Genomic DNA, 26,067 nt, shown 5'->3' with positions numbered 1-26,067 from the left:
GAAGGAAGGAAGGAAGGAAGGAAGGAAGGAAGGAAGGAAGGAAGGAAGGAAGGAAGGAAAGGAAGGAAGGAAGGGGCAAATTCTAAAATATATATATATAGGCAATTTACAATTTGGCGATTGTAAATAAGTATAAATATATATATAATTTGGCAATAATAATCTTGGAATATACAAAAAAAACTAAAACCGCTTCAGAAATTCGAAAAGGTAAAGTGAATGGTTTGGAGTTGGAGGAGACAAAGAGATTTTTACTATGTACTAGATTTCCCTCTTTGAAATTTTCAATGTGAATGTATTTCTTATACAAACAAGGAACAAAATAAAAAATACTATTGAACTGCTATTTAAACTATTTTTAAATTGTTCATATTGATTCGAACATGGCAAATACATTTCAACAAAGTAAGTTAAAAAGAAGTCAGTACTACACAAATATGATAAAAAGAAGACAAATAGATGTAAAAGAAATGTTTAAAATTCAAGTTCTAAATATAAAAAGGCAAAATTGAACAGATGATTTTGACACATATATTTTATAAAATGAGGACAGTACATAGAATAAAATATTAGGTAAAAATATATATTGAAATTTGTTTATCATAGCATTTATAAGTATTATCAAAATATGGAAATGTAAACACTTGATTTTGTAAATACACTATAGAAGAAAGGTGAATCCATTGTTCCAGTTAGCAAAGTCCTTCTCCAAAAATAGAGAGTAGCCAACATAAACCATAGATTTTGATCTACAGTATTACGTATCCCAAAAGTGTATATTAAAAGTACTTCCAAATAATTAGTGCAAATACAGCATAACACTAAAAAATAATAATTATGTACAAAGTTATCAACTAAAAAAGAAATTATGAAAGAAAATTTAAGGAGACAAATTGAACTAATTATTTTAAAAGTGTTGGAAGCAAGATTATTTATGACTCACATTGTCTGAAGAGGAGGGACCCTGAGGAAGGCTGGGACTGAAGGCCATGAGGTCTGTCTTGGGTGGGCCCTCCCCAGAGCACACCCTCTGCGGCCTCTGCTGGGAGAATGACCAGCTCCCCACCGCGCTGGAGCACACCAGAGTGGGCTTTACCAGACCACATGCACCCTCGGAGGACGGCGCTGAGCACCGCAACGCCGTGTACAGCAGCAGGGTAAGCACCAACAGACTGGACACGGAGCAGATGGCGATGATCAGGTACACGTTGACATCCATCAGTGTCACCTCTGGGCCTGCAATGCCCACCGATGCCCGCGACGACGCCTTTGGTGCCTGGGCGCTTTCCACCAGCGACACCAGCACGGTGGCTGTGGCTGTCAGCGAGGGCTCCCCATGGTCCTTCACCAGCACCAGAAGGCGGTGGCGCGGTGCGTCCGTCTCATCTAAGGCTCGGGTAGTGCTGATCTCGCCAGTGTACAGCCCCACGCGGAACGGGATGCGTGCACTGGCGGTGACAGGTTGAAACTCGTACGAAAGCCACGCGTTGTAGCCTGAGTCAGCGTCAACTGCACGTACCTTCGCCACGACATGGCCCGAGCCCACAGACCGCGGCACAAGCTCGCTCACAGCGCCACCAGTGCCACCCACCCGAGGCGCCAGCAGCACCGGCGCATTGTCGTTCTCGTCCAGCACGAACACCTGCAGCGTCACGTTGCTGCTCAGAGACGGCACGCCCGCGTCGCGCGCGCTCACCTGGAACTGCAGCAGCTCCAGCTCCTCGTGGTCTAGCGACTGCAGCGCGTACACCTTGCCGCTCTCCGCGTGCACCGACACGTAGCTCGACAGCGCGCGCTCGCCCACCCGCCGCTCCACCAGCGAGTAGGACACCAGCGCGTTCTCCTGCGCGTCCGCGTCCCCCGCCGACACCGTGAAGATGTGGCAGCCCGGTGGGTTGTTCTCCTTCAAGAACACCGTGTACTCGGACTGCGTGAACGCCGGCGCGTTGTCGTTCACGTCGGCCACCTCCACAGACACGCTGGCCGTGACCCACAGTGAAGGCGAGCCCCCATCCCGCGCGGTCACCACCAGCTCATAGGCTGACACGCTCTCGCGGTCCAGGACGCTGTCCAGCACCAATGAATAGTAATTCTTGAAGGTGGACACCAACTTGAAGGGGACGTGGGGCGTCAAGGAGCAGGTAACCTGTCCATTGACTCCAAAATCTCGGTCAAACACGCTAATCAAAGTGATGACTGTACCTGGCTGGGCATCTTCTGAAATAGGGAGAGACAAGGAAGTGAGAGTCAACTGTGGAGCATTGTCATTTACATCCACAACTTCCACAAGAACTGTACAATGGCCAGCCAGTGGTGGGAAGCCTTTATCGACAGCCTCTACTGGGATCTTGTGTGCTCTACTTTCTTCAAAATCCATATGTCCTATCACTGTGATTGCCCCACTTACGGGGTCCATGCGGAACTTGGATTTTATATCTGGAGAAACATCACTGGAGAAGGAGTAAATAATATCCCCATTCAAGCCTTCGTCTAAATCTGAGGCATTGGGGTGAATCACCAGCGTTCCGATAGAAACGTTTTCTGGTAATTTCACCGTATAGAGGGTTCTGTCGAACACTGGGGCATTGTCATTGACGTCCAGTACTGTGATGAGTAACTGAACGGTGCCAGTCAGTTCAGGTTTGCCTCCATCGGTGGCCTTGAGCAATAAATGAAGCTCCGGAGTTTTTTCTCTGTCTAACGGTTTTCGTAATACAAGCCCAAGAGGTTTTACCTGCTGGTTGCTGGTTGGCACGTCCAGGGAGAAATACTCACTGGGGCTCAGTCTGTAAGTGAGCAAGGCGTTGTCCCCAATATCTGCATCAGACGCGCCCTCTAGTGGAAACCGAGAGTCAAGCGGCCTGGATTCCGCGATGAACAGGTTCTTTTGTGTCGCTGGGAACACGGGAGGGTTGTCGTTAATGTCCTTCACCTCCACGTCCACATGGAAAACCTGCAGCGGCCTGTCCACGATCACCTCCAGGTGGATGCTGCACTCCGCGCTCCGCCCACACAGCTCCTCGCGGTCGATCCGAGAATTCACAAACAAAATGCCATTCTGCAGATTTACCTCCAGAAGATCCCCACGGAATTTGCACACCGCCCGGAACAGGCGCGGCACCAGCTCCGCCAGCTCCAGCCCCAGGTCCTGCGCGATGCGGCCCACGAAGGTGCCGTGTTTAGCCTCCTCGGGGACCGAGTAGTGGAGCTGGCCTCTCCCCGCCTCCCAAGCTGCTAGAATTATAATAAACAGCAGTAGATGTCGGCCCCCTGGGTCGTATCCACTCCGGCACACCATTTCAGATTATTGGCGTTTTTTTTTTCTAGTCAGCAAAACCTGCCTCCGAATTTATAGGAATGTTTTTATCCCTTCATTTCAATCTCGATGTGTGGCCATTGAGGTGCATCTGAAGAGTGAAAGAGAGTGGAGCGTCTTTCCAGTGCGAACAGGAATGACTTCCTTTTGTTGATTATGAAAGAATTTGCGGTAAAGAGCGACATCATGTGGCCCAAATGGTAAGTAAGAATTACAAACTATTAATCGGTTGAAAAGTTTTATTTCAAACTCTGAATTTTTTTCTTCATTGTTGTTAAAGGTTAAAATAGCATTTCTCATGCTTGTTAGAAGCATTCTTAGGCGACTGATGGCTTTTGAATACTTAGCGTGAACATAATTGTAGCTTCCTCATGCCTTAGAAAAACTTTTTTTCACACAGTTTTTAAAAAAGACAGAAACCTAAGTGACAACATGAATCTAAACAACTGCAAGTTTAAATTCCTTTGATCTGGATCCCAGGAAACTTCATATTCTTGATTCAGTACTCCTTGTTAAGAAAAATCCTGTACTCTTTTAGGGACCCAGGATCTCAAGGATCTACTGATTGATGAAAGAGAAACTTAGAAAGGGGTGTGTGTGTGTGTGTGTGTGTGTGTTTTCTTTTTAGGAGGCAAGAAACGTTAGCACCTATCCAGACACTTTTCTTGGGAAAACAAAATAAGAGAAGGTTTGGGGAATCTTTCAAGGGGAAGAATTTGAATCATGTGAACTTTCTGAGGAGGAAGTATTCTGAATTTTTTGCTTTAGCAGAATCTATATATATTGTTTCAGGAGTTCATGATTTTATATTTGTTTCCTCATTCTATCCTTTCAAACATTTGTGTGTTATGATATATGCCTATTTATACAATCTCAAATATGATTTGTATTATTTCTTTTATAATATAAGTTTATTAGATAAATTTCAGTGCTCAGCCATCTCACATAAAGCAGCCCTTTGATCAAGTCTTGAGTTATTTCATCCTTTTTGGATCTACCTTACCGTGTTAGTTTTCTTGAATGTTTCACTCCAATGTTCCCAACGGCAATGTAAAATAATTGTGTCTGTATTCAGATGTTTTCCTAAATAAGTTTTCATAATTGCTGCTTTCCTGGAGTATTGCAGTGGCTTCTTATTGTGTAACCTGTCCATTCCTATTTCATTCTCCTTCATTTAATCCTTGCAGTCATTTTCCTTAAACACTTTTGATTCCCATTGCTTCACACTTTTTGACAGCTTTCAAACGACTTTTGAAGAGTGTCAAAATTACTTGTCTAGTACTCAAAGTTACCCGGAAGGTTTTTCTCATATTACTTTTCTTGCTTTATATCACAGTCTCTCTTATAGGAACCATGTGCTTTACCCAAAGTTGACTATTCCTTATTTCTAGGTACATTTGGAATTTTCCGTGTACTCACTTAAGTTACTCTGTTCTCAAGAATACCTATTAGTCTCCATATTCTCCCAGGGAAAACTCTTTCCATTTTATAACCAGCAAAACATCATGACTCTTCACGGACTCCTTCAACAAGGGAAAAAGGCAAATACTTTCTTTCTATTCCAATAATACTGTGATGTACCTTTCTAGCACCTCTTACAATATTCTTCCTTTTACTATCGTATTTATGTAGGATACTTATCTTTATTTATCTATTAAATTTGAAGCCAGGGACTGGGTCTTGTTAATTCAATGATTCTCAGCAGGCACAGTGTGATACTCTTAAAAGACCCCCCTAGAAACTTTTTTTAAAAATTTACTCATTAGCAATGCTACAGTTCTCTACTTCCTAAGAAAGTATGCTGTTTTGAGGTTGTTAGATATCATTATCTACACAAATGGCGATCTTCGGTATAATCAGAGACAATTCTGCCACTCTTAAGTATGTAGAGGTAGTTTTTGAAATTTTGGTGCAATATTAATTACATGCTTAAAAATTATCATGTACTTCTTTTAGAAAACAGAAAATACTACTAATGGTTTCTGCCATTTCAAGAATGGAAAATGCTCACATTAGGGAACACAAACCTCAACTCAGTCCTCTAATGGCCCTTAAGCAACTTTTAAATGTGGGCAAATACACCATTCATGCTTAACATAGTCTAATATTTCCTGGGAACGTGGACAACACAAAAAGTCAAAACCACCTTCAGGAAATCACTGAGGACTCAGCAGTTCAAATGTCTTTTGAATTCGTAAAACTTTTCCACTGTCCAAGTGGAATTTTCCACTTTGAAACACATTTTAAATTACTTTTAATGTGGAACATGGCATTTAAAATGTTAGAGACATCTCGGATTAATTTGGTAATTATGGCCTCACTATGAATAACAAAAAATCAATCTTTACATAAAATGAAAACAATATGGAATCCATAATGAGAGTTTCCTAACATAACATGACATGAAGTTTTTGTTTTCCTCTTCGGAAAACTAGTGGCAAATTTTATTAAGCACTTACTATTTGGCAAACACAGCTATAAGCACCTTACAGTATCAACTTACTAAAGCTTTATGAAAATTCTATCATTGAAACTAGTGTTTATCATACCAACTTTACAGAAGAAACTGAAATGGAGGTGAAACAATCCATCCACAAAACAAAATTGGTAGCAATGAACTTTAGGCAAGGTAGGATAGCACCAAAAGTCACACTTAATCACTACTTTTTGCTGCTTTTCATTTAAAGAAATAATGAATAACCAAGCATAGTGACTCACACCTATAATCTTAGTACTCTGGGAGGCCAAGGTGGGCAGATCACTTGCAACCAGTAGTTTGAGACCAGCCTGGGCAACATGGAGAAACCCCATTTCTACAAAAAAAAAAAAAAAAAAAAAAAAAAAAAGGCGGAGGGCATGGTGGTACTGTGTGTAGTCCCAGCTACTCCAGTGGCTGAGGTGAGAGAATCACTTGAGCCCAGGAACTCGAGGGTGCAGTGAGCCATTATTGCACCACTGTACTCCAGCCTGGGTGACAGAGCAAGACCCTGTCACACACACACACACACAGAAAATAGTGAATAGTTTAAATTACTGTGTAGAAACAATGAAAACATTAATACAAAAAATAGATTTAGACTCCACGAAGAGAAGACCATCAAATGAAATTCAAACAGAAATAAGAGAGCTGCAGTGCCAGAGGAATGCAGTTTTCATATAAATTTACTTGATCACAAAGTCCAAAATCTCTTGAATCACTATTTTTCCAGTATTTAGATCAGTAGTAAATAAATCAACCATAACAACCAGAGTATTCAGGCTGATAATTATTGTTTTTGTCCTTTATTCCTCAATGGTTTAAAAGGGGGGACAATAAATAAACACTATTGTCTCCTGGAACCACAAGTCTGAAAAGGGAACCACAGATAAAAAGTATGATGATCAGAGTTCTTACACAAAATGGATAAAATCAAAGTGTTAATAAAAGTCTCAGCAGAAAAACATTGAAATGGAAAGTGTAAAAGCATAATTGATACAGCGGTGCTCAAATATCAATATATGATCAAAAAAGAGTATATGTAAAAATATTTTCCTACAGTTCAAAGGCAAACAAATGAAAATCCTATATAATTAATCAGGAAAAAAATGCTGCTAAGAATCTGAATTAAAATGCAACAGAAAACGACATGTCCCAGAATATTTTGGTTTGAAGACAAAAATTCTGAGGTGCAGATTGTGGACAATGATTTCTAATTCCACTTAAATTATAAATATTAGAGAAGCAAAGAGATTATAATAAGAAACAGAATAAAATGAAAATACGTAAATTTTGTTAAATTAATTAAAATTAAAAACAGAAATATAGAAAACAAATCTGCGGAAAAATTATGAATTTAAAATAAAAATTAACTGTTAATTATGAAAATTCACTTACTTCGGCATCATGATCTTCATTTAAAGCCTGATTCTCCGCCCTACCCATAACAGGACAAGGTGAAATGCTGGGGCTGAAGGCCATGAGATCCATCTTGGGTGGGCCCTCCCCAGAGCACACCCTCTGCCGCCTCTGCTGGGAGTATGACCAGCTCCCCACCGCGCTGGAGCACACCAGCGTGGGCTTGCCCGCCGTGCACGCGCCCTCGGCGGGCGGCGCCGAGCACCGCAGAGCGGTGTACAGCAGTAGCGTGAGGACCAGCACGCTGGATACCGCACAGATGGCGATGATCAGGTACACGTTGACATTCACCAGCGCCGCCTCTGGCCCCGCGGCGCCCACCGACAACCGCGATGAAGCTTTTGGAGCCTGGCCATTCTCCACCAGCGACACCAGCACCGTGGCCGTGGCCGTCAGCGCCGGCTCACCGTGGTCTTTCACCAGCACCAGCAGCCGGTGACGCGGAGAGTCTGCTTCGTCCAGGACACGAGTCGTGCTGATCTCGCCCGTGTACAGCCCCACGCGAAACGGGAAGCGAGCGCTGCTTGCCACTGGCGGCAGCTCATACGAAAGCCACGCGTTGTAGCCCGAGTCGGCGTCCACTGCGCGCACTTTCGCCACCACTTGGCCCACACCCACCGACCGCGGCAACAGCTCGCTCACTGCACCACCAGTGCCACCCACCCGAGGCGCCAGCAGCACCGGCGCGTTGTCATTCTCGTCCAGCACGAACACCTGCAGCGTCACGTTGCTGCCCAGAGGCGGCACGCCCGCGTCGCGCGCGCTCACTTGGAACTGCAGCAACTCCAGCTCCTCATGGTCCAGCGGCTGCAGCGCGTACACCTTGCCGCTCTCCGCGTGCACCGACACGTAGCTCGACAGCGCGCGCTCGCCCACCCGCCGCTCCACCAGCGAGTAGGACACCAGCGCGTTCTCCTGCGCGTCCGCGTCCCGCGCAGACACAGTGAAGATGTGGCAGCCCGGCGGGTTGTTCTCCTTCACGAACACCGTGTACTCGGACTGCGCGAACGCTGGTGCGTTGTCGTTCACGTCGGCCACCTCCACAGACACGCTGGCCGTGGCCCACAGTGAAGGCGAGCCCCGGTCCCGCGCGGTAACCACCAGCTCATAGGCTGACACGTTCTCGCGGTCCAGGGCACTGTCCAGCACCAACGAGTAGTAATTCTTGAAGGTGGACACCAGCTTGAAGGGGACATGGGGCGTCAAGGAGCAGGTTACCTGCCCGTTGACACCTGAGTCAAGGTCGTTCACGCTAATTAGGGCGATGACAGTACCGAATTGAGCGTCTTCACGTACAGGCAAGGATAAGGAAGTCAATGTTATCTCAGGGACGTTATCATTTTTATCCAAAATTCTCACTAAAACAGTGCAATGACCCGCCATTGGAGGATGACCTTTGTCCGTTGCGTCAACGCGGATTTTGTATAAATTTACTTGTTCAAAATCCAAATTACCCCGAATCACTATTTCTCCTGTATTTCGATCTATGCTAAAGTGGTCAATAACCATGGCTGCAACAAGGCTATTAAAAGAGTATGAAATTGCCCCATTCGCTCCTTCATCCCGATCAGAAGCATTCAGTCTGATAACTGTTGTTCCGTTGTCTGCGTTTTCGAATATTCTTACTTCGTATTCAGACTGTTCGAAAGTGGGAGCATTATCATTCACATCCAGCACTGTGACCAGCAGGTGAACAGTGCCTGTGAGCTCAGGTTTGCCCCCATCTGTGGCTGTCAGGAATAAGTTGTGTGCAGGAGCATCCTCTCTGTCCAAGGATTTCCTTAATATGAGCCCAATTTGTTTATTGTCATCACTGTTTATTTTCACATCTAGCCCGAAGTATTCGCTAGGACTGAGTTTATAGGTTAAGATGGCATTTGAGCCCACATCTGCATCTGACGCGCCCTCCAGTGGAAACACAGAATCTGGCAGCCTAGATTCGTAAATCAGCACTCTTTGTTCCTCTACCGGGAACAAGGGCGGGTTGTCGTTAATGTCCCTCACCTCTACGTCCACATGGAAAACCTGCAGCGGCCTGTCCACGATCACCTCCAGATGGATGCTACACTCCGCGCTCCTCCCGCACAGCTCCTCTCGGTCTATCAGAGAATTCACAAACAAAATACCATTCTGTAGATTTACCTCCAGAAGGTCCTCGTGGTTTTTGGAGGCCATCCTGAACAGGCGCGGCACCAGCTCCGCCAGCTCCAGCCCCAGGTCCTGCGCGATGCGGCCCACGAAGGTGCCGTGTTTGGCCTCCTCCGGGACGGAGTAGTGGAGCTGGCCGCTCCCCACCTTCCAGGCTGCCAGGAGCAGAAACGGGAGGAGCAGACATTGCTTTCCCAATCTGTCTTCCGGGGTAAGCACCATGTCAAATACCTCTTGTTTTATTTCCATTAGAAGATCTTCCGCATAAAGATAAAATACTGTAAGTTCCGGAATTTATTAATCCAATTCTTCTGCGTCCGCCATCATTCAACAGTCAGGGAATGATGCAGTAATAGAAGAAATGTGAATGGTGGCTAGCTATAACTTCATGGTAGACAGCGACATCATGCGGCTCCAAAAGGTAAGAAATTAATTCACATAACAGTGCTATACTATATAATTTTAAAATGGTATCTTCTTTTCTCTACTTTTATAGTAAATCCTCCTCACGTTTGTAATTTGCACAGGCAGTGGTATCTTAGTACCCTTAGAGTAAGGGATCTAATTATTCACAGCTAAACAATTTTGCTACCAGTATTTGCAACATTAGTATCAGCCAGTTTAGCAAATTTAAGTGTTTAGGAAACTACTCTTTAAATCAGAAATGTAAACTATTCCACACACTTTTAGAAAAGAAACTTGCCCACACATGTCTGTCATAGGACATGCTATTATATAGTGCTCTAGGGAAAAATGTAACTTAAAATCATCAAATTTTGGTTGAATTTTTAAAACTTTATGGATTGTTGAAGTCCATGCTTTCTTTGTTCAACAAATATCAGACGCTCTTAAGGTTCTTTTGTGTAATGATGGAAGATAAAATTCTAGAACATATTCTTTATCACATTTAATTTATCTGCAGCTTATATTAGGATTCTCGCTTAAAATATTTTCTTTTCATATACTTTACCACTTCGATTCTAGTGGAATTTCTACCCATTGTGCTTTGCTGTTTTTGATTCTACAGCTGTTCTTAAATGATCTCGTTCTTTTCTCTCAACTTCAACCGTGTCCTATATCCTTTCCTTTAATTGTTCTCACTCACTTCCAAGTTTTGAATAAGACTTTTATTGAGGTACTTACAAATCCGTATCTTCATCCCTTCTTTCTATGTTTCTAATTGTCATTTTCACCTACACATGGTGACTCCTAGAAAACAGTTTGTTAAATATCAAAGCATGACCAATTATTAATAATCCCCAAATTCAAATTTTCAAATTCATATTTTTAATGACATGAGCATTTCCCATGTCATCTATATCACTTTTTAAATTACTCCTTTTCCCTGGCTTGCCTTATTCCACATCCACCTAAGTCCATCTGTCTTTTTTAAATTACTCCTTTTCCCTGGCTTGCCTTATTCCGCATCCACCTAAGTCCATCTGTCTTTCACGTGCTATCATATTTATCTTTATGAGTACAGCTTTCATTGAATTTTACTAAACCTAGAAATTCCAAGACATTTGAGAAACTTCTAGTAACCTAATATGTAATCACATATTAGGTGATCAACCTTTTGAAGGTTATTTTCAATTACTCTTCAATATGAATCTTATTTTTCTGACAATACAGACCACTTGCTCTTCCTCTTTCCCAATACTGTGTTTGTTTTAGCTGGATTTTTAAATTACATCTACATTTACCTGCAAAAATGTTACCCTCACGTAAAAGTCAAGGCCAAATATCAACTTCACCCTTAATTTAACCTTAATGTTATCCATTGGAAGTGATTGAACCCCTCCTTGAAAGGAGAAAATTAGAGCCACCAAGGAGACTTTTCAAATTACATGATCATCTTCACCTTACTCCGAAATTCTGATATACAGTAAAATGCCTCACAGAATATGTAACACAAAAGCCTTTTCTTCCGTGTGAAATTCTTTCTTAAAATAATTAACCTGGATCTATTTAGTAGTTCTTATCACTGACTTTCTATTGTAGTTATTTTGGGCAAACAAAGGATTCAATTTCCTAACCAAAAACAATCCCCAAAACAAAAGGGTCCTATAAAAAAGATAAACTGCACAAAATATATATAAAGACTTGATATGTAAAGAGATATATAAATAGTTTATACCACAGAATAAGATAACTTGATTTTAAAAAATTTGACCGTGGTTAACTATAGATTTACAGGGTGATAAAAACTATTTCTCAATCTCTAGGACTTCCTCAAAGTAGCTCAGGATATTAGGAATATATAAATAGCATCATAGAAGGGTATTTATAAAATTAAATGCATATGAGAATAAAAGAAACAGGCAAAGCAACAGAAATAGGGAATTCACATTTTATCATGTAAAGTGTAGACTAGTTATTACCTATAAACCCACACTTTTCCCCTCAAAAGAGTAGAAAAACGATTCTCATTATTTCAGATGGAGAGGACACTTGTCTAGAGTAGTCTCAAACATATAGCTTTAATAAACAACTCTTTGTAAACAACTCAAGAGGGCAGTTTGTATCATGGTATATTTATTTTTTAATCTAAAAATGAAAAGTAACAAGAAGCAGTAAAATTTCCCAACCAAAATATAGCAGAATTTGCACAACTGAGGGGGTTCACAATTACTCCTCATCAATGTAATAATTTAGGCTGGGCATGATGGCTCACGCCTGCAATCCCAGCACTTTGGGAGGCCAAGGCAGGTGAATCACCTGAGATTAGGAGTTCGAGACCACCCTGACCAACGTGGTGAAACCCCATCTCTAGTAAATACAAAAAATTAGCCGGGTGTGGTGGCACATGCCTGCAATCCCAGCTACTTGGGAAGATAAGGCAGGAGAATTGCTTGAACCTGGGAGGCTGAGATTGCACCATTGCACTCGTTTGGGCAACAAGAGCAAAATTCCATCTCAAAATACCTAATATATATTAGATATATAATTTATAAATTGAAAAATATGCAAGTTTCCAGAAAATTAAATCATTGTTCTACTAAATGTTAATGTTAAGGGAAAAATAACCGATTGTATTTCTACACAATGGAACACCATAGACCCAGATAAAAGAAAAACAAATCTACTTCAGTAATGATAACTCATGATCATCAAGATATATTAGTAAATGAAAAAAGCAAGATTAAAATCAATACTCATATGTTTTTTAAGGGGGTAGGGAAGTTTATTTGCATATGAAAAAAATCTCTAGAAGGATACCCAAGAATGTTTTGATTTCATGAAGGAGGTAAAAGAGAAAATTTAACCGTATTCTTTTGCACCTTTAGAACAGTAAACTATGTATATGTGTTTCCTATTCAAAAGATCAATAAAATGAAAAATGTAATTTTTAAATTACAGTTATCAAATTCATCATGGGTATACAGGTGAACTGCTTAGGCAAAGTTGAAATAAACCATATACTGCAAAAATATAATTGAAAACAGAAACTAAATTAGTGTAATAAAATAATAATTTAAATTCAACAGAAACAAAAAGGTAAAATTGGAAGGGTGGTGTTAAAACATTTTTATAGGCCAGGCACTCTTGCTCAATCCTGTAATCTTAGTATTTCGGGAGGCTGAGATGGGAGCATGGCTTCAAACTAGGAGTTCAATACCAGCCTGGGCAAAGTAGCAAGACCCCTATCTCTAGAGAGAAAAAAAAAAAACTTTAATTAGCATGTGCATGTAGTCCAGCTACTTGGGCGGCTGAGATGGGAGGATCGCTTGAGCCCACGAGTTTCAGGCTTCAGTGAGCTATGACCAGGCCACTGCAGACTGAGCAATAAAGGGTCTTTAAAAAATAATAATAAAATAAAATAAATTTTCATGGAGTTATAAACTGAGACTTTGAGAATGACTCCAAACTATGTCCTACAATTATTATCCTACATTTTTAGAGATGCGAAATTCAAATGCTAATATAAAATATAATTTTTAAAATACTTAATATCACAGAAAGCTGATGAATCTATTACCCTAACAGAAAAACATCATAAAAAGCACATAGTACATGAATTAGTGCAATAATTGTGTACTACAATATTTATGTACTAGGGCGTAATTTTTAAAAACAAAAAAAGTGGGCGAATGTGACAATATTTAAAAATTGGGAGGGAAAGTTGGATGTTAATATTAGAAAACTCACGTTGTCTGCAGAGGTGGGACCCTGAGGAAGACTTGGACTGAAAGCCATGAGGTCCGTCTTGGGTGGGGCTTCTCCAGAGCACACTCTCTCCCTTCTCTGCTGCGAGTAGGACCAGCTCCCCACCGCACTGGAGCACACCAGAGTGGGATTGCCTCGCGTGCGCACGACCTCGGTGGGCGGCGCCGAGCACCGCAGCGCGGTGTACAGCAGCAGCGTGAGCACCAACAGGCTAGACACCGCACAGATGGCGATGATCAGGTACACGTTGACATCCACCAGGGCAGCCTCGGGACCCACAGCGCCCGCCGAAGCCCGCGATGAGGCCTTCGGCGCCTGGCCATTTTCCACCAGCGACACCAGCACTGTGGCTGTGGCTGTCAGCGCGGGCTCTCCATGATCCTTCACCAGCACCAGAAGGCGGTGGCGCGGTGCTTCGGTCTCATCCAGAGAGCGTGTTGTGCTGATCTCGCCTGTGTACAGCCCCACGCGGAACGGGATGCGCGCACTGCCAGGCGCTGGCTGCAGCTCATACGAAAGCCACGCGTTGTAGCCCGAGTCGGGGTCCACTGCGCGCACCTTCGCCACCACTTGGCCCGCACCCACCGACCGCGGCACCAGCTCGCTAATTGCACCGCCGGTGCCACCCACTCGAGGCGCCAGCAGGGCCGGCGCGTTGTCGTTCTCGTCCAGCACGAACACCTGCAGCGTCACATTGCTGCCCAGAGGCGGCACGCCCGCGTCGCGCGCGCTCACCTGGAACTGTAGCAGCTCCAGCTCCTCGTGGTCCAGCGGCTGCAGCGCGTACACCCTGCCGCTCTGCGCGTGCACCGACACGTAGCTCGACAGCGCGCGCTCGCCCACCCGCCGCTCCACCAGCGAGTAGGACACCAGCGCGTTCTCCTGCGCGTCCGCGTCCCACGCAGACACCGTGAAGATGTGGCAGCCCGGCGGGTTGTTCTCCTTCACGAACACGGTATACTCGGACTGCGCGAACGCTGGTGCGTTGTCGTTCACGTCGGCCACCTCCACAGACACGCTGGCCGTGGCCCACAGCGAAGGCGAGCCCCCGTCCCGCGCGGTCACCACCAGCTCATAGGCCGACACGCTCTCGCGGTCCAGGACGCTGTCCAGCACCAACGAGTAGTAATTTTTGAAGGTGGACACCAGCTTGAAGGGGACGTGGGGCATTAGGGAGCAGGTCACCTGCCCGTTAGCACCTGAGTCACGGTCAGACACGGTGATCAGAGCAATGACCGTGCTGACTGGAGCGTCCTCTTTCACAGGCAGGAAAAGGGAGGTTATGGCCATCTCTGGGGTATTATCATTCACATCCAGGAGTTTCACTACTACTTTACAGTGTCCTGTTAATGGGAATGCACTTTTATCCATGGCATCAATATTAATTTCATATGAGTTACAGTCTTCATAATCCAGTTCCCCCTTAACTTTTATTTCACCAGTATTAGAATTAATTATAAATTTGGACTTTACATCGTCAAGAACAAGATTACTAAAGAAATACACTATGTCCTTATTGATGCCCTCATCTGCATCTGAGGCGTTCAGTTTAATAACTAATGTCCCACTAGGTGCATTTTCTAACAATCTGACATTATAAATGGATTTATCAAATTCTGGGGCGTTATCATTAGCATCCAATACATCGATCAACAACTGAACTGTACCTGTTAGTTCGGGTTGTCCTCCATCAGTTGCAATCACTAATAAACGATGTTCTTGTGTTTCTTCTCTATCTAAGGATTTCCTCAAAACTAGCTCTAAAAAGTTTGTTTCTTCTTCATTTGTTTTAACATCTAAGTCAAAATATTCGTTAGGATTTAACTTGTATCTCAATTGTGCGTTTGCTCCGATATCCAAATCTGACGCGCCCTCTACTGGAAACCGCGAATCTGGCATTCTTGACTCTAAAATGAATAATCTTTGTTCTTGTCTGGAGAACCTGGGCGGATTGTCGTTAATGTCCCTCACTGCCACCTCCACATGGAAAACCTGCAGCGGCCTGTCCACGATCACCTCCAGGTGGATGCTGCACTCCGCGCTCCGCCGGCACAGTTCCTCCCGGTCGATCCGAGAATTCACAAACAAAATGCCATTCTGCAGATTTACCTCCAGAAGGTCCCTGCGGCCCTTGGACGCCACCCGGAACAGGCGCGGCACCAGCTCTGCCAGCTCCAGCCCTAGGTCCTGCGCGATGCGGCCAACGAAGGTTCCGTGTTTGGCTTCCTCCGAGATCGAGTAGTGGAGCTGGCCGCTCCCTGCCTTCCAGTAGACGAGGAGAAGCCACAGCAGCAGGAGCCGGGATCCCGGACTTCCTCTCCGGGAATATACCATCTCAATCTCGTTCCGATTGTCAGCTCTCTATTGCATCACCACACTATGTATTTTGTAAATTCAATTCCCAATTACCTATATATTTTTATATTATCACCTTTTTGAGCTTCTTGGCAGAGCCAAAAATGGAAGGTTCTTTTCCTTCTGTCTAAGGAAAATGTACTCACTGTACTCCTTTTGAGGTTGGGAAGGGAGAAAAACCTTGCGGTGTCCAGCGACATCATGCGGATGAAAGGGTAAGTGTTTTACTTTGTTTTGCTTTGTTTAGCTTATATTCGTCAATATTTCTCAAGTATTCTCACTTTCAGTGACATGATTCTTATCATTTTTTAAATCACTTATCTCTAGTCAAAATACATCATTAAACTCTATCTTCAAATGCGTCAATATAAGTGCATCATTAAAATATTACAGAAACATGCATCTAAAGTCATGTAACCCCAGTCCTTACTAGAGAAGTTTGTATTGGTGTATTTTATATAGGGAGAAGTTTATATATTTCCAAACTGATAAAAATAACTTTTAAGAGTTAAACTTTTGACTTTTCTCATCTCTATTTAAACATATCTAATTAAAATTTTTGAGTTTTTCTGTATTAGTCAATGGAATGTTTGTATGCTATCTCCGTGTTACTCATAAGCCAAATTTTTATTCCAATTTCTGTGTTTAATAGTGACATTCTGTTTATGTTATTTTCAAAAACAACTAAAACGATTTTAATGGCATTCTCACCTGAGTTTCTTCTTGGAGGTCTAATTTTCAAATCGATGAAAACCTATTTCTTTATCTATAACACCTATCTACTTTTTATATTACCCCAAAAACTGTAACGGGGATATTTCAACTTTCTAGAAATCAAAAGCATAATAGAACAACTTTAGTAAACGTCTTTGCACTATTTTCAAATTAGTAGCATCTAGATAGCATTTCTTCAAGTTGCTATTACTGATAAAGCGATTATTTAAAATTGTAAAATACATAGCTTTGCACTTACATAACAAGTCAAAATCCTAACATTTTCTATATGACATACTATTTCACAAAATGTTTAGGTTCCAGTAAATATAATCATGTTGAAAAGAATATCATTTTATTAACCAGGCTACCTTTATGTTAGTTTAATGACTTTTTAGTCTCCCAAATGTTTACTGGGTGGTATCATTTGAACACGACCTAGAAAATACAGTAAACACTTAATAAATATGGGCAAAAGAAAATGTCGCCAAGTTTTCTATTGGAGAAATAGCTAACATTCTGCTTGTATATATACTCCTTAAAATCTCTTAAATATTACAAAATATCCCTTACCTGTGAAGACAACAGGGACCACGAGATCAGCAATTCTATTGTTGGATACTTTTACATTTAAAATATAGCTTAATAAGAAAAATGAAATTACCAGAAAATGCAAAGTCAGTGGAAATTCACTTGATTTCTGGAATTCAAGCTTGTAAAGAAATAAGATATTGTCACAGAATTGTTTCTGATACAATCTTTAAAGATGTATTTCCCATTTCCCTTATAAGATTCTTACTATCTCTATTATCATGACTTTGCAGTAATATTTGGATCATTGAAACACAAATCAATTTCCAAGACTATTTGCCTAATAGTTGTCATACTGATAATTTTTAAATATTTTAATACGCAATGGTTAAAAACATAAGAAAATGATAATAAATATTTTAAAAATAGCATTAGCTGACGTTAGCCACTTTCTACTATATAACAGTAAATAATGTAAAACTACAAGGCTATGGAATAAATTACAGTAGAATTTTATACAGAATACACAAATATAACCTTTGAAAAAAGTAAATATTAAGTATTTAAAAGGCAAATTAACAGTGTAGTATTAACAATGTGTACATTGTAATCTGCAGAGTATTATAGTAAATACTGAGTATTTTAAAAGATACACTCAATGGAGAAAAAGTAATAAACAATATCAGTTCACATGCTCTTCTCAGTCTGGAAAAAAATATCTCATGTACTTATATAGATATTTCAGGAGAAAACAAGACTTTTGACTTTGGATTCATTTTCATATCTGTTAAACTATATTTAATTTTATTTACTTTTCGAATTATCACTTGCATTGTGCTACAGTGATCAACTCTTATCTTGAATATTCTTTTCTCAATAACTATAGATTATCTAATCTCAATTTCATGGGAGACTCCATAGGAAAATACTTTTTTTTCTATGGAAAAAAAAAGTAGCTGGGAGTACAGGCGCCCGCCCCCACACCCGGTTCTGTAGCCCAGGCTGGAGTGCAGCAGCGCGATGTCGGCTCACTGCAAGCTCCGCCTCCGGGGTTCACGCCATACGCCATTCTCCTGCCTCAGCCTCCGGGGTAGCTGGGACCACAGGCGCCCGCCCCCACACCCGGCTAATTTTTGTACTTTTAGTAGAGGCGGGGTTTCACCGTGTTAACCAGGATGGTCTCAATCTCCTGACCCTGTGATCCGCCCGCCTTGGTCTCCCAAAGTGCTGGGAATACAGGCCTGAGCCACTGCGCCCGGCCAGGAAAAGAACATTTTTAAAAATCTTCTAAGCCATTTTTTTCAATCAAATATTACAGATTATTTTCTTGACTGATCCAGTTAACCTCTCCTTTAGATATTTCAGTCATGTTTAAAAACCATTGTGTAAAAAGAATTTCTTCCTTGAGAAAAAAATTTAGATTTAAAACTGTGTAGTATTTTAAAGTGTCTCCAATTAATTCACTAAAAGCCTTTAGAAATACACTAACACAAGAAAATTTAATCTTCATAAGAGTATAAATGTCCTTTATTCCTTACAAAACCCAGAATAAAATTTTAATAAGCTGTATTTTTCTTCTGTTATCTGTAGAAATTATATAGATATACCAGATTGCATGAAGAGGAAATGTTGAAGCAATTGTATAAAAATGTATAAATAATTTATGCACATATGTCATTTGATCCTTCAAAAATTAATTCTGTATAAAAATTAATTTATTCTATTATAAGGATAGTAAGAAAGGATACCATGTGCATATAATACACATCCTAGCACTGCCTGTATAATGATTCACAGAGGAAGGTATAACTGCCCTATAAGGGAGTGTGCTAAAATATCCATATTATATATCCTCTTTGGATAGAAAATATGAGAATAGTTCTAGCATATCCCTGAGATAGTGAAAAATTAAATTAATCATTTTTATGCAACTATATTGCATTCATTAATGTCAGATTATCTCACTTAGTGGAAAGGGACAATGAAGCTAAATTCAGGAGCTGTAATCTCAGGCATCTTTTTTATGCCTCTACCTATAGTTGTTTCTATACAACTGGGTGACAAAGAGTCTCACTCTGACCCAGGCTGGAGTGCAGTGGTACAGTCAAGGTTCATTGTAGCCTCAGGCTCAAGTCTCCAACTTCAGCCTCCCAAGTAGCTGGGACCACAGGTGTGCACCACCACATCTAGCTAATTTTTTTTTATTTTTTGTAAAGATAGAGCCTCCCTATATTGTTCAGGCTTATCTTGAACTCCTGGGCTCAAGCAATCCTCCTGTCATGGCCCACAAAAATTTTGAGATTACAGGCAGGAGCCACCATGCCTGGCCTGATTCATTATTAAATGGAGAAAAATGATAATCTCTCAGGTTATATCTAATTTTAAAATCCAAGATCAAGTGAGCGAAAACTTGGTGGGAGGAAAGTTTCTTTTAACATTAGACAGTATCCAAGTTAGAAATCTATTTTTTAAAAGGAAAATTAAATTCTAAAACTGAAAAATGCCATGATTGAAATTAAGAATTCAATCGATGATTTTGACAGTGGCCTAGAATAACAAGATAAAATTCCTGAAGTAAAAGATGGGTAAAAATAAAATATAGATTATGAAACAAAGAGAAAAAGTGATTTAAAAACAGAAATGGCATATAAAAGACAAGGGATATGATGAAAAGATTTAACATACATGTACTTATAGTCACAGAAGAATATAAGAGAAAATACAAAGTAGAAGCAGTATTTGAAGGCATACTGCTAAATCTTCTCTTAAACTGATAAAATATTATCAACCCACAGATATAAGAAGCTTTCAAAACTGCAAGCGAGATTAAAAACAAAGCAAATTAATACTGGGCACATGATAATAAAGCTGCTAACAGTGAAAAACAGAGTAAGTATACAAAGTAGCTAGAGAGAAAATAAGATACACTAATTGAACAATAAACTTGACAGCCATCACTTCAAAAGAGGACCATGGAATGTCATCTTAAAAGTGCTGGCAAAAATAATTTTCATTTAATACCCAAAACTGTTTCTCAAAAGGATAGTAAAAGTAAGATATTTCCAGATATATGAAAACTTAAAAGTTGCTTTACTAGCAGGCCACACTAAAGGAAATGTTAACGTCTTCAGAAGGAAAACGATCCCAGAAAGAAACACAAATAGGTGTTAACAAAACAATGATAATAATGTACTGTGTGTCTAGAATACATAAATAATTGAAAGGCATATCAGTAACAAAAATTAGGGTACAAGTAAATGGTATAATGATTCAAGGTCTTAGCATTGCCTGGAAATAGTAAAAGTATTGATTTAATTGAGGTAATAAGTCAAGGATGTGTGTTAATAAAAGAGGAAATCAATAAAATAATTTGTAAAAGCATATATAACTTAAAAATATAAAGAGGTAGTGACATCAGCAAGATGCTGTTATAGGAATCCCCAGACCCTCCACAGATATATCAACTCAACAACAATACAAGGACCAATTCCCACAGTGATAAGTGCAGAAACCAGTTAAGAGGATCCTGGGCTCCAAGCAAGTGTAAAACTAGCTGGGCACTTTTCTGGGGCACTTTTCCTATAGTCCCATCCAGCAGCACCATCCCATTCAAACAGGGGAAAACTTCCAGCTCCTGGCTTCTCCCTGAGAAGGGAAAGAGGAAGTAAAGCATGCATTCAGTGTTCTGACTTTTCAGGGGGGCTGTCTTGCATATCTCAGAGCACTGATGGAGTCTGGCATATTCTAAATTCCTGAGGGCAGCTGAGAATAATAAAGAGCTGGGTGGTGGGCTGATGTTCCTCAGGACCTATGACACAGCACACAGAGCACAACTCAGCTCAGCACTCTCTCCCTCATGAAGGAAAGAGAAGAGTAAATTGCATCCAAATTTCCTGAATTTCAGTGGGCAGTCCAAGTTTCTGTCTCACTTGACTCCAGGCACTGATAGGATTCAGCAGAATCTGTAACTGAGGGCTTCTCAGAACCTAAAAGAGCTGAGTGAATACTGCTGCTCCAGAGGGCCTACAGTACAGCACACAGACACCACAGACAGAAAAAGATTAGAGCTTTAAAAAAAAAAAAAAAAGCTGGCAGATCCCTCTAATTAGGAATTATACACACAAGTCCATAGAAGATGCATCCACAGAAAAGGTTTGAGAGGTCCCTAGAATCTCTAGCCAGCCTGATTAGTAAAAGATCTTTCCATGTACAAATCCAGGCCATAAAGACTGGGAGAGGTAGCTGGGGTGGTTTTGTGTGTGTGTGTTTGTGTGTGTGTTTTTGAAATGTATAGATATCAACACAAGGTAATAAGGAATATGAGAAAATAGGAAACATGGCCCAAATAGTGCATGCGCATGCACACACACACACACACACACACACACACACACACACACACTCCAGAAACCAAACCTAAAGAAATAGAGCTATATGAATTACTTGATAAAGTATTCAAAATAATTATCATAAAGATGTTCAATGAGCTCAGGAAAATAATGCATAAGTAGAATCAGAATTTCAGCAGATAGAAAATATTTAAAAGAACTAAAAAGAAATTTTGGAACTGAAGAATACAATAATTGAACTGAAAATTTTACAGACATGTTCAACAGCAGACTCAATCAAGTAGAAGAATGAATTAGTGAACTCAAGGACACATCATTTGAAATTATCCAGATGGAGTAGCAAAAAGAACAAGAAATGAAAGCGTAAAGAAAGCCTAAGAAATTGATAGGACATCCTCGAACAGGCTGCTCTACTCATTATGACAGTTTCAAAAGAAGCAGCAGCGAGATAAAAGGACAGACAGCTTATTTTTTAAAATTACGTCTGAAAACTTCCCAAATATGAGGAAAGAAATGGACATCAAGATTCAAGAAATATTAAGAATTTAGAAAGCAGCAAAAGAAAAATGACTCATTACATACAAGAGAACACCCCTAACTCTACCAGTAGATTTCTCAGTAGAAACCTTGCTATCCAGAAAGGCATGAGATGTTATACTGAAAGTGCCGAAAAGAAAAAGAACTGCCAACCAAGAATACCAAATCCACCAAAGTTTTTCTTCAAAAATGAAAAAGCAATAAAGACCTTCCCAGTTAAACAAAAGCTGAAGGTGATCACAATTAGACCTGCCTTACAAGAAATGTTAAGAGGGAGTCTTTCGAGTTAAAATTAGGGGATGCTAAACAGAAATACATAGGTATTTTATTAAAGTATAAATCTTACTAGTAAAGATAAATATATAGACAAAAACAGAATACTGTAATACTGTAATGGTGGTACATAAGTCACTTTAAAATCTGATATTTTTAAATCTGGTTAAAACACAAAAGTACAGAAAAACTAACTATAAAAGAATGTTAATGTATACACAATATAAAAAGATGTATTTATGATGTCAATAATACAAAATTTGGGTGGGGAGAAGTAAAAGTAATGAGTTTTGTTTTGTGATTGAAGTAAAGATGCTATCATTTTAAAATAGATTTTTATAAGAGTTTTAAAATGTAAGCCCCATGGTAACCACAAAAAAAATACCTATGGAAGATATACAAAAGAAAACAGGTAAGGAACAAAAACATAGCATTAAAAATCTCAGTAAAACACAAAGGGAGACAGTAACAGAAGGAAAGAGGAGCAAAAAGTCTACAAGCTGCAAACAACAATTAACAAAGTGGCAACAGTAAGTCGTGCCCTATCAATAATTACTTTAAATAAAAATAGAATAAACTCCCTCAATCAAAAGATACAAAGTGGCTGAACTGATTTTTTTAAAGACCCAATCACATGCTAACTACAAGAGATTTGCTTTAGATTTAAAGATCTAGATAGGCTGGAAGTTAAAAGGATATTTTTAAAATTTCATGCAAAGTATAACCAAAAGAGTGCAAATGTGAAAAGAGTTACTACATCAGACAAAATAGTCTTTAAGTCAAAAAGTGTCATAAGAGACAAAGAAGAACATTATATAATGATAAAAGATCAATTCACCAGAAAGACATAGGAATTATAAATATATATGCACCCAACATTAAAACACCTAAATATATGAGGCAAACATCCACAGAAATGGAGAAATAGATAGCAATACAATACAGTCAAGTGTTGTATAACAACGTTTCAACCAATAACAGACCACATGTACAAGAGTAGTCCCATAAGATTATAATGGAGCTGAAAAATTCCTATCACCTAGTGATGATGTAGCAGTCATAATGTTGTAGCACATTACTCACATGTTCGTGATGGTGTTGGTGTAAACAAACCTATTGCACTGCCAGTCATATAAAAGTGCAAGATAGCACATACAATTATGTACTGTTATATACAGTACATCATACTTGATACAGATAATAAATGTTGCTGCTTTATGTATTTACTATACTTTTAGTAGTATTTTACAATGTACTCTTTCTACTTATTAAAAAAATACATTAACTAAAAAAAAAAAAGTTCACCATAAAACAGCCTGAGGCAAGTCTTTAGAGATGTATTCCAGAAGAAGACATTGTTATCATAGGAGATGAGAGCATCACATGTGTAATTATCCCAGAACACCTTCCAGTGGACAAGATATGGAGGTGAAAACGATATTGATGATTCTGACCCAATACAGTCCTAGGCTAGTATGGGTGTTTATATCTTCATTTTTAACAACAACAACAAAAAAAAACACCAAGTAAAAGTGAAAAAAATAAAAAATTTCAAAATCAAAAATAGCTTGTAAAATAAGGATATAAAGAGAAAATATTTTTGTACAGCTGTACAATGTGTTTGTGTTTTAAGCTAAGTGTTATTGCAAAAGAGTCAAAAGGTTTAAAAATTTAAGTTTATAAAGTTAAAAAGTTGCAGTAACCTAAGGTTAATTTATTACTGAAGAAAGAAAAAAAATTGACACAGAGTCTCACACTGTTGCTCAGGCTGGAGTACAGTGGCATGACCATGGCTCACTGTAGCCTTGACCTGCGCAACTCAAGGATCCTCCCGCCTCAGCCTCCTGAGTAGCTGGAACTACAGGTGTGTGTCACCACACCTAGCTAATTTTTAAAAATTATTTTCTAGAGACAGGGTCTCACTATATTGCCCAGGTTGGTCTTGAACTCCTGGGCTTAAGTGATCCTCCTTCCTCAGCTTCCCAAAGTGCTGAGATTACAGGCATGAGCCACCATGACCAGCCTATAAAAAGAAAATTTTTGATAAATTGAGTGTAGCCTAAATGTATAGTTTTAAAGTCTACATTAGTGCACCGTAATGTCCTGGGCCTTCACATTCACTCACCATTCACTCTTTGACCCACCCACAGAAATTTCCAGCTCGGCAACCTCCATTCACAGGGTAATTACCCTATTCAGGTGTACCATTTTAAAAATCTATACAATGTTTTTACTGTACCTTTTAGATGTTTAGATATATTTAGGTATACAAATACTTACCATTGTGTTACAATTCCCTATAGTATTCAGTACAGTTAACATATGTACAGGTTTGTAGCCTAGAAGCAATAGATCATTTAGCCTAGGTCTGTAGTAGGCTATACTATCTAGATTTGTGTAAATATTTAAGTACACTGTCATGTTTGCACAGTGATGAATTCCTAGAATGATACAATTCTCAGAATGTATCTCCATCATTAAGTGATATGACTGTAGTAGGAGATTTTGGTACCCTACTTTCAATAAGGAATAGAACATTCAGACAGAAAATCAGTAAGGAAGCAGAGGACTTGAACAACACTATAGCTGAAATGGAACTGACAGACATATACAGAAAATTCCAGCCAACAGAAGCAAATACAGTCTTCTCAAGCATACTCAGAGCATTTTCCAGGATAAATCACACGTCAGGTCACAAAACAAGTCTTAACAAATTCAAGAAGGATGAAATCTTACTGAATATCTTTTCTGACCACAGTGGAATAAAACTAGAAATCAATAGTGGAATTAAAACTGGAAAATCTGCAAATATGTAGAAATTAAACAACAGAATTTTGAATGACTAGCAGGTCAAAGGGGAAATCAAAAGATAAATTAGAAAATATGTTAATATAAACAAAAATGAAAACACAACACATCAGAACTTACAGGATACAATAAAAGCAGTACTAAGAAGGAAGATTAAGCTGGGCAAGCTCAGTGGCTTACGCCTGTAATTCCAGTGCTTAGGGAAGCCAAGGTACAAGGATCACTTACAGGGAGCTACGATCGTGCCTCTGTATTTCAGCCTGGGCAACACAGCAAGAACTTGTCTCTTAAAAATGAAAACAAAACAAAGAAGGGAGTTGTAAATGCCTACACTAAAAATGAAGAAAGAAGAAAGATCTCAAATAAAAAACTTAACAACTCAAGCAACTAGAAAAAAAAGGACAAATGAGGAAGCCCAAAGCAAAGGGAGGAAATACTATAATAAAGATTAGAGCAAAAATAAACGGGGAAAAAGTTTAAATTAAGTTTTTAAACTTAGTTGAATTTTGGAAAAAACAACAAATTTCACAAGCCCTTAGCTAAACTAAGAAAAAAACAAAGAGACTGGAAGTCAGAAACCAAGAAGGTGGCATTACAACTGATGCCACAGTTATAAGAGGCTATTAAAATTATATACCAACAAATTAAATAACCTAGAAGAAATTGATTAATTCCTAGAAACATACAAACTACCAAGACATAATCATGAAGCAATAAAAAATCTAAACAAAATGATAACTAGTAAGGAGATTGAATCAGTAATCCAAACCTCCTAACAAAAAATAAAAATTAAAAAAGCCCAAGACCAGATACCTTTCCTGGCTAATTCTACCAAACTTTTAAAGAAGAATCAATGTTATTTTTTCTCAAACTCTTCAAAAAAAAAAAAATTGAAGGAGAGGGAACACTTTCAAACTCATTTTAAAAGTACAACAAAAAATGGTAGTAAAAAATAAATCTTCAAAAGAAACTAC

General features: G+C 39.8%; 2 protein-coding genes across 2 annotated transcripts in view; both read right to left on the bottom strand.

Moving 5' to 3' along the window:
- LOC105510143 (protocadherin alpha-7) overlaps positions 1-9,745 on the bottom strand; it is a 180,100-nt gene extending 170,355 nt beyond the window's left edge. The window contains exons 1-2 of the mRNA XM_011939774.1: positions 7,191-9,745; positions 944-3,304 (exon numbers count right to left, since the gene is read on the bottom strand). Coding sequence (XP_011795164.1) covers positions 944-3,304; positions 7,191-9,608 — 4,779 coding nt within the window. The 5' untranslated portion in view covers positions 9,609-9,745. The remainder of the gene's footprint in view (positions 1-943; positions 3,305-7,190) is intronic.
- Positions 9,746-13,419: 3,674 nt separating this feature from the next.
- LOC105510077 (protocadherin alpha-5) lies at positions 13,420-16,058 on the bottom strand. Its single transcript, XM_011939674.1, has one exon. It carries the CDS (start codon positions 15,858-15,860, stop codon positions 13,428-13,430), a length of 2,433 nt encoding a protein of 810 aa, XP_011795064.1. The 5' UTR covers positions 15,861-16,058; the 3' UTR covers positions 13,420-13,427.
- Between the last annotated feature and the right edge of the window lie 10,009 nt (positions 16,059-26,067).

The sequence above is a fragment of the Colobus angolensis genome, unplaced genomic scaffold (genome assembly GCF_000951035.1).
Source record: "Colobus angolensis palliatus isolate OR3802 unplaced genomic scaffold, Cang.pa_1.0 Scaffold183, whole genome shotgun sequence".
Classification (NCBI taxonomy): Eukaryota; Metazoa; Chordata; class Mammalia; order Primates; family Cercopithecidae; genus Colobus; species Colobus angolensis.
This window is presented reverse-complemented; position numbering and strand designations above follow the sequence as displayed.

What these genes read in the sequence shown, in the direction of transcription:
- LOC105510077 (XM_011939674.1), bottom strand. Translation starts at nt 15,860, where the DNA reads ATGGTATATTCCCGGAGAGGAAGTCCGGGATCCCGGCTCCTGCTGCTG.